This window comes from Nannobrachium achirus (genome assembly GCF_963921795.1).
Source record: "Nannobrachium achirus genome assembly, chromosome: 1".
In the NCBI taxonomy this organism is placed as follows: domain Eukaryota; kingdom Metazoa; phylum Chordata; class Actinopteri; order Myctophiformes; family Myctophidae; genus Nannobrachium; species Nannobrachium achirus.
The window spans coordinates 15,347,029-15,357,545 of NC_137810.1; the positions used below are offsets into that span (position 1 = coordinate 15,347,029).

General features: G+C 42.4%; 1 protein-coding gene across 2 annotated transcripts in view; it reads left to right on the forward strand.

Annotated features, from left to right (window-relative positions):
- rab6ba (RAB6B, member RAS oncogene family a) overlaps window positions 1–10,086 on the forward strand; it is a 103,798-nt gene extending 93,712 nt beyond the window's left edge. For both annotated transcript variants that reach the window (XM_080728357.1, XM_080728358.1), the window contains 2 exons: window positions 827–893; window positions 9,315–10,086. In XM_080728357.1, the coding sequence (XP_080584483.1) occupies window positions 827–893; window positions 9,315–9,379 (132 nt within the window). In that variant the 3' untranslated portion in view covers window positions 9,380–10,086. The remainder of the gene's footprint in view (window positions 1–826; window positions 894–9,314) is intronic.
- The last annotated feature ends 431 nt before the right edge of the window (window positions 10,087–10,517 follow it).

Here is a 10,517-nt window from a genome sequence, read left to right on the forward strand (position 1 = left end):
AAATAAATAAAATACAAAAGTCCATGAATTCAAGCAGTCATGGGGTGTGTAATTGATAGAAAATAAGTAATTTTTGGGGGTGAACCTACTCCTTTAAGTAAAAGTCCTGTATTCAACATTTTACTTGAGGAAAAGTACAACATAATTTCCATCAAAATGTGCTTAATGTACCAGAAGTAAAAGGAGAACATTTTTAAAGATATTTCAAAATGGTTATTATTTTTAAATAGCACATCTACAGGCTCACTTCATTATGAGCTTATCTGCTATTTTCAAATAGCTATAGGTAATAGAAGTGGGGTTTTGTATTATTAATAATCCGAATCTAACTAGTTTGCTGGGAGGGAATTCATAAGTACTGTATAACACAAGTGGTTATGTGAGTAATTTCCTAAGTAATGTATACTATATATATTTTTTACCATTTTAATACTTCACTACATTTAATTGTAAATTGTTCATTTTCAATAACATACTTTCCACCACTGATGAAGAGTGGTGTGTGCTGGAAGTCAGTGCTCTTGTGTGAGCTTTTTAACGACTTGAACCCCAGAGCGTCCCTATTCTGGGGGTACATTCAGAATAAATAACTGATTTACAAGCTGTGAGCTTGTAAATTGACTATCTTTGGCGAAGAGATTTGCTGTAGACAGAGAAAAAGCAGTCCAAGTACAGATGTAACTAAGCATGTAGGACAGGTGAGAATGGACGATGTGTCCTCAGTGTGAGAAGAAGTGGCACGTCCCGAGCTTTCTGCAAAGGAAGTCACGGTGTCCTCATTCCTTCTCTTCTCTCTTTTCTTATTTTTTTTTTGTCCTTTTTACAGCTGTTCCGACGTGTGGCGGCCGCCCTCCCCGGGATGGAGAGCATGCAGGAGACGAGCAAAGAAGGAAGTATCCTTTTGGCAGACACTTTAACCCATTTATAGGCCTAGACTTATTGACTGCTTTAACCAGTGGAAAAACAGCAGATATACAAGCTCACAGCGCGGCACCGAGTGCCGCGCTGCGAGCTTGTAGATCTGCTATTTTTGAAAAAAGTCGTGAAAATGTGTGCAAATCTTTGAATATATGTATTTTCAAAGCGAACGTTTGTAACTCAAATTTTGCTTCTGGGGTGGTCCCTGGAACTAGATATTTTGAAATGGGGGTCCGTGGCCAAATAAATATCATTTTGGGGGTCCTTCACATGAAAAGGTTTGAGCACCACTGACATAGTAGTCTCTCAAGAACAGACTAACTGAGCTACAGGTAAGTGAAAAGGACCTTTTCTTTGATGATGGCTGGCCAGATTGCTGACATAGAAACATAGGTTTTTTCCAAAAATCTTAGAAGGATTCAAAAGACACTTATAGAATCGGGTCAAAATTCTAATTTTCACGATTTTTCAAAAATAGCAGATCTACAAGCGCGCAGTGAGCTTGTATATCTGCTATTTTTTTATATTTAAAGCATAAAATATTAGCGTCATAATGTGTTCAGGCCTAAATGGGTTAATCTTATTATGGAAATGTTGTGTGATAATGAAACCATAGTTAACCGAAAAAGACGAATATTCGCTTAAAATATTACCATATATAGGCTAACAGAGCATGCAGATATCTGCAAGCTTGACCTCATTTCGGTCTCCCAGTGATGATGTATTGGGCTTTCGAACCAGCCCGCCGCTTGTCCAATTAAAGGAGGGGTGGAGCGTGTCGCTGGAGTGTGTCCCGGAGTGTGTCGGAACCAGTGTAGCCTGCTGAGAACAGGGTGAGAGGTTTGCGTTGGGCCGCCCCCCTGTGTCTCTGTCACTGGTCGGCGGAGCAGGGCCTTGGGGCGGCTGATTTAACGCACTGATTTAACGATAGCTGCCATCCAACTTGAGTCAACAACAGTCAAATCGGGGCGCCCGCTGGCCTGGTGGTCAAGGCGCATACCACATACTAGGCTATGATGACTGCTGGCGTCGCCAGTTTGATTCCCGATCCGGACGGCCTTTGCCGCGTGTCATTCCCCATCTCTCTCCCCATTTCCTGTCAGTCTACTATCCTATCAAATAAAGGCATAAAAAAGCCCAAAAACAAATCTTTAAAAAAAAAAAAAACAACAGTCAAATCCTCTAGCAGCCTGGCACTGTCGTCACTGTCACCCTCGTTACCTTGAGAGTGCCGCTGACTTGGCATCGTTTAACAAATACTCACATAAAAACTCATTTGGGCATTTTGGGCGGAGAAACGGAAAGCCTTTCATGCCCAAAATAAGGATGCCAGGTAATTAATAGTAAAGAACAGTTAGCCTTGTATTTGTCAATACCAACATGATGGGGACTGATGGAGCCGGTTTCACTCTGTCTGGATATTGTTTGCCATCATTTGGAGTGGAATAGCCCAGGGTTCCCAAACCTTTCCATGCCAAGGACCCCCAAATAGTCATAGCCTCTGGCTGGCTTTTGGCAGCCCCCACTTTGAATACCACTGGAATAGCCCACCATGCAATTTGCATCACCAGCAGAAGAGACACCCCAGGGGCTGTCTGAACTCCCTTAGCTGTCTCTCACTGGATTCTACATCTGTGAACACATCATCCAGCAGTATCTGTGAGGCCCAGTATGTGTGCTGAATATCTGTCTTCAAACTATGTGATGAGTATCTTTGAACTTAGTCATAAAGACAAATTTGAATCCAGTTTCGTTATTATAACATGGCCCCATAGCCTTAATTTTGTATTGTTCCAGTAGTGGCTGAATTCCTGAAATCATAAGAAAATTATTACACATGACATTACCTTATCCCTCTTGTGTTTACAAGTGTTAACTATTTAGCTGTCCATTCTTATACTTGACTCATAAGCACTATGCAATCTCAGTTGTTCCCAACCCTTTCTGGATCAAGCTGGAAAGCAGTCGCTGCCCAACCAACCAGCCATTCTGCTGCTGTGTTGAGTGGTCAGATGGGTGGGCCGAATGCATTTTCAGAGCATGTTTATTTTAATGATCAATTAATCCATTGTGTTCTGCCTTGGATCAATGGAACTAACATGGTATAGTTCCTAGTTTATGTTCCGGTATCACACATTTGTCAAGGTTTTAGAGAACAAATACTATAACATATTTTTTGCGTTAATATTATATTATCATCAAAATCGTAGTGATTTCCCAATTATTTTCGTGCCCACTTCATCACCGCAATATCATCACGGCACACCAGTGGGCCCCGGTCCACAGGTTGGGAATCTCTGCTCTATGCAACTAAGTCCATCTTTATTATCCTATCACCTGGGAATAGAGAATAGAGACAGCATATTAATCTTTATACTCCTGCTACAGACCAGTTGGACAGGATGTACTGTTCGTTCCCCTCTCAGACAGCCGTGTAGACAATTGTTCCACGACGTGTTTAATTTGGGCTGCTGAATTCATCTCCGATAGACCCAGTGGTCTTTCTTATTCCCCTCAGTGCAAGCAGCAGGGCGCCATCTCTATGGTAACCGTGGCGAGTGATTTATGAAAGTATCCTTTCATTTCAATGCGTTGCATGTCTGCAGCGCTGTCATTGTCCCTTCCATGTGACGCCGTCTGACGGGGTGTGTCCTGATAGGTTCATCCTCTCTAGCACACTGCTTCTCAAACATGTTCATGTCAACGACCCCTGAATTTATATCTTCGCTGTCAGGTGGAAACCTTGTATGTCTTACTTTTCAGGAAATGGGGAGGGAGGGGGGAAAAAAACCTGTGGCAATGAATCGAAAGTAGCTCGGTAATTCTTTGATTTGTTCAACATTTATGAAAACCCACAGACACACTTAACCTATTTCACTTTCACTTAGGCAGGGGAGCAGGGGTGAGGATGATTAGGAGGATGGATGGATGGATAGATAGATGGATAGATGAATGTCACGTGACACTTTACTAGCCTTCAGACTGTGTCTCTACTCACATTATCTTAATGCAGTGAGTATTGAACTCCTTTACCTGGGGTAGAGGCAACATCAGTCTCCAGAGAGGCAGTTAAGGTACAGAAACAGAGTAATAAAACTACTGTAAGAGATACAGCAAGAGAATACTGAGTGTGTGTGTGTGTGTGTGTGTGTGTGTGTGTGTGTGTGTGTGTGTGTGTGTGTGTGTGTGCGTGTGCGTGTGTGTGCGTGCCGTGCGCACGTTTATATGGCATTCCAGTACACTGATGTTTACGTTCCTGGTCACATCAAATAACCATTGAATTCATGGATGGACAAATTCCTGGTTTCACTGCATGGCAGACAGATCAGACACACACACACATGGACAGGCATGCACACAGACAGTAATAGTGTTTATATAGTAGGTCAGCTGAAGTTCCCATTGATGTTAGAGGATGAATTTGTGACGCAAGCCGGCGCGATTCGGGGCAGAGCCGGGGGAACTCTCCGTAGAGATTTTAGAGGATATTTATTATCTTCCGTTTCTTGTAATTGCCTGTTTGAAATTGGGGAATGGGGTGGGTCACGGTGATTTATGGTGGATGTCAGGGCCCGTGAGGCTCAAAGCTCTGGGCTCCTTTTCTCTACAACAATTCCCCTGCCCCAGACTCTGCGTATTATCTCCACTACAGACCGTACGTACAGTATACGCCTGATTTATGCTCCTTGTGAGCTTGTAGATCGGCTATTTCCGGCACACGCACGGGGCGGCCATGTCGATTAGAGAGAATCAGAACGCCACACTGTTGCTTATTCCCAATTTAGTGCCTTCTTTATCTGCAAATTAAGGACAAGCTCCGCTTTTTCCTGCATGGCTTCTCAGACATCCCAAGTCTCCCGGATGTTGCGGGAGTCTCCCGGAAATCAGCGTCTCCTCCCGGACGCCCGCGAGAGGCACTAAACCTCCCGTAAATCCCGGCCGCTCCCGCAAATGAATGCGATATCCGGGAGAATCGCGAGATCCGGTTGCAGACCCGTCTGAAACCGGATCAGCAACCTGCAGTGGTGGTGGAACCTTTGTAATTCAGCTGAGCGTTTCACACGGTACCCGTTTTTGGTTGCACGCTTAACTCGGTGCTGTACAGCTGTTGTGTTGACAACTGGAATATCAGTGACTTTACTGCTTTCTCCCGTCTCCAAAGAAAATGGTAAGACATCATGCTATAAATTAACCCGATTGTATTAACCCTAAAATGGTTCCGCCGCCGTGCAGAACCGTTTTTAACAGTTTTTAACCATTTTTAACCATTTTTAACCGCAGAAAAATTAGTAAAAACCGAGAAAAAAAACGCTATTTTTTTCTCAGCGTGTGCGCGAGAACGGGTGCACGTGCGCTGTGCGCGCGTGCACATGGGACCTCCCGGAAATGGTGATCGCCAACTTGGGATGTCTGGCTTCTTTAGGCGGTATGCAATTGCACATCTATTCCGTTCCACTTCTCTCGTTTAGACTCTAAACGACGCTTGAGGAATTCCCTATACCTATATTGTACATACAGTGAAATGCGCTGAACATTTTGCTGTGTATAATAGTCCATTGTAATTTGTGACAATGGGCTATAATAAAACTTTTACTTGACTATCCACAACTTTCCAACGTCCCATCGTGCATTACGCAGAAGGAGTGCGGCAGTTCCGGCGCCGCAGCCAAGAGTGATCTACAAGCTCACAACGGTGGCATCTGTGACGCGATGTGAGCTTGTATGTCTGCTGTTCTCCGGAAGTGTCCCACAAATAATTCTACGGTAAATTCTCACGGAAACAGGTGGATATAGTCTGTTGAGACCGGGGCAGTGTTTTGAGGCCTTATACCTGTGGCACATCACTGCAAAAAGAAACTAAGACCCCCCCTCCTCCTCCATATAGCAGCTGACGCCAGCTCATTTTTCATTGTCCAGCTTGAATGTTCTGCTGTACAGGGACCACATGTTACACCTAGCAGAGTGGTTCTCAAGGACCCCCAGGGGTCCTCAGCAAATTGTGTTAACATTGCATTACAATTAATCAGTTTAACCACTTTAACCCTATTTTGATACTCAGAACCGTTCTTGTATATCGGCTATATTTGAAAAATGTGGAATAATTTAGAAACATTTGATTTTGTGCTGAGATTCTGGGGATCTCAGCATAAAATCCTTTCCAATGGGGGTCCTTGACATGAATGTTTGGGAACCATTACCCTAGCACACAGGGTGAACAATGGGTTTGTTGCAGAGAACGGGCCTGTGAATTTCCCTTCCTATGGGAATTCACAAGCGTATACATGCGTAACAATGAAAGGTTGCCCTTCAGAGGACACCACCATTATGACATTCCAGCATATAGGTGGGAAAGGCGTGCGTTTTGCATACACGCGCATATTCTCGCACACCGCAACATTTGCGTGATGTGTGGCCGGTAATATGCTGTCACAGGAGTCTAAATATAAAGACAGCTCAGAGAGTCATTTGAGCTGTCCACGCCCTACAGTACCTTTTGTTGCCTCAGGCGGTTTGCAGCAAATGGCTCTGCAGGAAATAGCACCATCTAGTGCCATTAAGGCCACACTGCAGGTCTCCTTTACATCACTCCCAACAGAGGGAGGCACTCCAGCACAGTGGTTTCATGTCAAGGACCCTCAAATTGATGTATTTTCACAGAGCCCCATCTGAACACTTTTTGTGCCAGATACCCTCATATTGATTCTACGATTTTCATAGATGTATCTATATATATTTGTACTTTTTTAAATGTTTTTTTCCCCATAAATTGACATATTTTATGATCGTCATGATAGTGTCACGCAAAAGAAGCAAAAATATTGGATGTACAAGATCACAACGTATCGCAATCCCACCAACGAACGACCCCACTTTGAGAACCACTGCTCTAGCAGCATCCCTCAGTGATGGAGAAGAGCACAACACCACTGATCTGTTCTTTTCCCCCTGCATTCTGATGAAATATTATCTTTGCACAAGGGCAGGAATCCATAATGGTGGTGGGTTCAATATTAATGCAACATGAGGCGAGTTTATTCTTTTTTTTATAGCACATTTGAACAACAAAGCAATTTAGTGCTTTACACAAAACATATTGAGACAGAGCGTTAAGATAAAAGAATCACATGAAAAGCAGCAAACAGAAAGGTCTTCAGCTTTGATATCAAACTACTGAGAGTTCTGTCAGACAACTCACGATTAGAATGAACCAATACAGAATGAACAAATACAGAATTAATGAACAAATATATTTTATTATTATAACATGAGAATAATGCAAGTGTATATGTAATTTTTAATCTTGGCGTTCAGGCTCTGCTACTCTTTTTCTCCCTGCTCAGCACAATTAGAAAACCATCATTAACCATTAAGAGCAGGGAGATCTATACATAAAAAAATATATATATATAATAACAACCCCCCCCATGGGGAACATAATGAATAGCAGAGCCCACTGGTGGTGCTGGGGTGGCGGTGGGAGCAAACAAAGCCTCACAACCAGAGGCATGGTCAGAGGAACGCAGGATGAGCACAGGCTCAGGTGACCTTAAATACCCACCTAATTGGTCAGCTGATTGCCGCGTCACAGAATGACGTGTGGGTCTTGCTCAATACTGAACACACCCACATAGGGCAGCACAGTGCAACTTCTAATCTAAGTGTATCTGCCAGAACTCACCTCGCAGGCTACGGTAACATTTGTGTCAGACGGACCTGCAGTTTTCTGTTACAGATATACTGTATGTAGTGCATAAAAAATAAATGCTGTTTCTCCTCATTTAGTTCTGACTCTGGTTTCACAGAGCAGACTTGTCCCAGATGACCGGAGAAGTATAGATCAGTGTTGCCCAAACTTTAAGCTCCAGAACAAAAAGACAAATGTGGTAGAAATAAAATGTAATAATAATAATTAAGCACTTAAACCCTATTTAATTGTGAAAACACTAGCCAATGTCACGCATTGTGAGCTTGTAGAACAGCTATTTTAATTAATTCTTAGATTTTTTTAATTAGTAATTAATTTATGAAATTCTTAGGATAATTTTTGAATTTTGTGAGAATATGTGGGAAATTATTTCTTTTATATTTAATTTATGAAAATCTTTTGAAATAACAATGATAAAAAAGACCAAGAAACGTAAAAAAAAAAAAGGGGGACATTTGTTTAAAATGCCCATAAAATTGGTTCTGTGACCCAAAAATGGGCCTCGATCCATTGTTTGGTCTCTTAGATAGTTCATGAGCCATGTTCTATACCAGGGCCAGCAACATTTTTATTTCTAGAGTGTCAGTGTGCCATAACATAAATTATGTTGTGCCATCAACATGAATTTTAATGACAAATATTTTATATATAGATTGGCAGGACATTACTAGTTTTAATGAATGTATAATTTTGTGCAAGATGTAATTTGCTATAAATTAGCTAACTTCGTTTAATTGACCAAGTTAAAAAATGTTTTAATGACAAGTATTTTGACATATTTTGATTGGCAGGACATTGTTATAACGATCATTAGACCCAGAGCAATAATCCACCTATCTCCCCGACTCCCTCCCCAGTCAGAGTTCAGAGTTTTAATGAATGTTGAATTTGACATACATGAGCTAACTTCATTTAATTAATCCTGTCTCTCACACTTCTGCCAGTGTGCCTGTGATCACCCTCCCCAGTGCCAATGTTGGCACCCGTGCCAAAGGTTGCCTACCCCTGACGGTCCAGGTTATTTCTGTACTTGCATAGGCTAGAGCATTCACGAATAGTGATTTTTAGTATTCGAATTATTCTACCTCAAAGTATTCGAATAGTTGAATATTCTACAGGACTGGCCAAACTGTCAAATATTAAGTAAGCAAGAGGCGAACATTGTGAAAATAGCCGATCTACATGCTCACAACGCCTCGCGTTGCGAGGCGTTGTGAGCATGTAGATCTGCTATTTTCACAATATTTATCTGCGGAACCGAGTCACATTAAATGTACAATTCCAAGTGCTTGTCAGGGTGGGGGTCCGCAGTTCAAATATGTTTATTTTGGGGGTCACGGCCTAAAAAGGTTTGAGAAGCCCTGGTATAGAGCATAAACAAATGCATCCACCAGGGGCATTGACAACTCATTCTTATGACTTCCTATCTAGCCAAGCATTATAAACCATGAATATATATATATGTATATATATATATATATATATATATATATATATATATATATATATATATATATATATTATTATTATTTTTTAAATAGAGAGAAAAAAAAGGGAATATTCGACTTCGGTCTTCGGTGAACAATGTCGAATAGTGACTTTGATATTCAAATATTTGGTGAATGCCCTAGCATGGGCTGTTACTTCTATTACTTCTTGTTTGCAACGCTTCCTTAACACGTGTCTCCAGTGATCGACATCAAGTTGGACAAACCACAAGAGCCAGCGACCTCCGAGGGAGGCTGCTCCTGCTAATCCAGCACACTGACTGACCGCACCGGAAGACATCATTCTCACCACATGCTTGTTGTGTTGCTTCCTATATCGGTTAACATCCCAGTTGAGTTTGCACATTGGAATTGGGCCTCCTTACCTGAGTGTTGGTCATTGGTCTGAACTGGCATCTATCTACACCGAGATTTGGGTATAGAGCAGTGTAGCTTAACTTTGATAATGAAATTGCCAAAAAGTCTTAAAAATTGCAAAACTAAAAAAAAGAGAGTCATGAACAAAAAGACCCACCGCCCCCCTTTCTGTATCTCCCCCACATGTGTATACCTTGTTTAGTAGAAAGGTAGAAAGATAGTTTTCCTTTTTTGTTTCTTTTGTATTTTTGTACATTCAGGGAAATCTCTCTGGAAGGTTGTTTTTAAAAGATGCACCCAGGCCAACCAAGTTCTCTACTTTCTGACAGAGCGAGCTTGATTGGAAACGGAGAGAAGTGACAGGTCAAACGGAGCAGTAACGTCTGAATATCTACCGCATGCATGACAAAATCGTTTTTAATTTGAGCATAGGTTACCCCCCCCCCCCCCCCACGCACTCCCCTGATAATGACTTGTCAGGGGCGTGTCACGTGCGTATGTAAATGAATATACACTTTATGTATAGGCCACTTTTAGAACGCAGTTACAGAGGGCCACTGTCATGTTGGTGTCATTCTGACCCACAGCCTTGCCACTTCGCTGAGTGATGGTCTTCATTGGTTGGGGTCATAGTTTGTCCCCCTCCTCCCCCCCTCCCCCACCACACACACACACACACACTCATGCTTAATTTTATACGTTGTACTATGATGTCGCGCGCTGAAAATGGCGGCTATTTTTGGGGAGCGACACCGGCATGCAACGAAGTATAAATCGTGCTTCCCTCTCCAGTGACACATCTGCCACCGTTGTGTGACGTCTGTCTGTATGTAGTCGTGATCACGTCGGTGGCGGAGTGTGTGGGCAGTGGACAGCTTGGAGAGTAGAAGCCCTTGCCTTGCCTCAGAGAGGAACACTTTAAAAAAAACAAAGTTCCCTGTGTGCTGTTCTGTATACTGTACGTGTAAATGTGGAAATCAGACCTTTGTGTTGTGTGAAGATCGGCGTCACCACTGGAACGCGGTGAC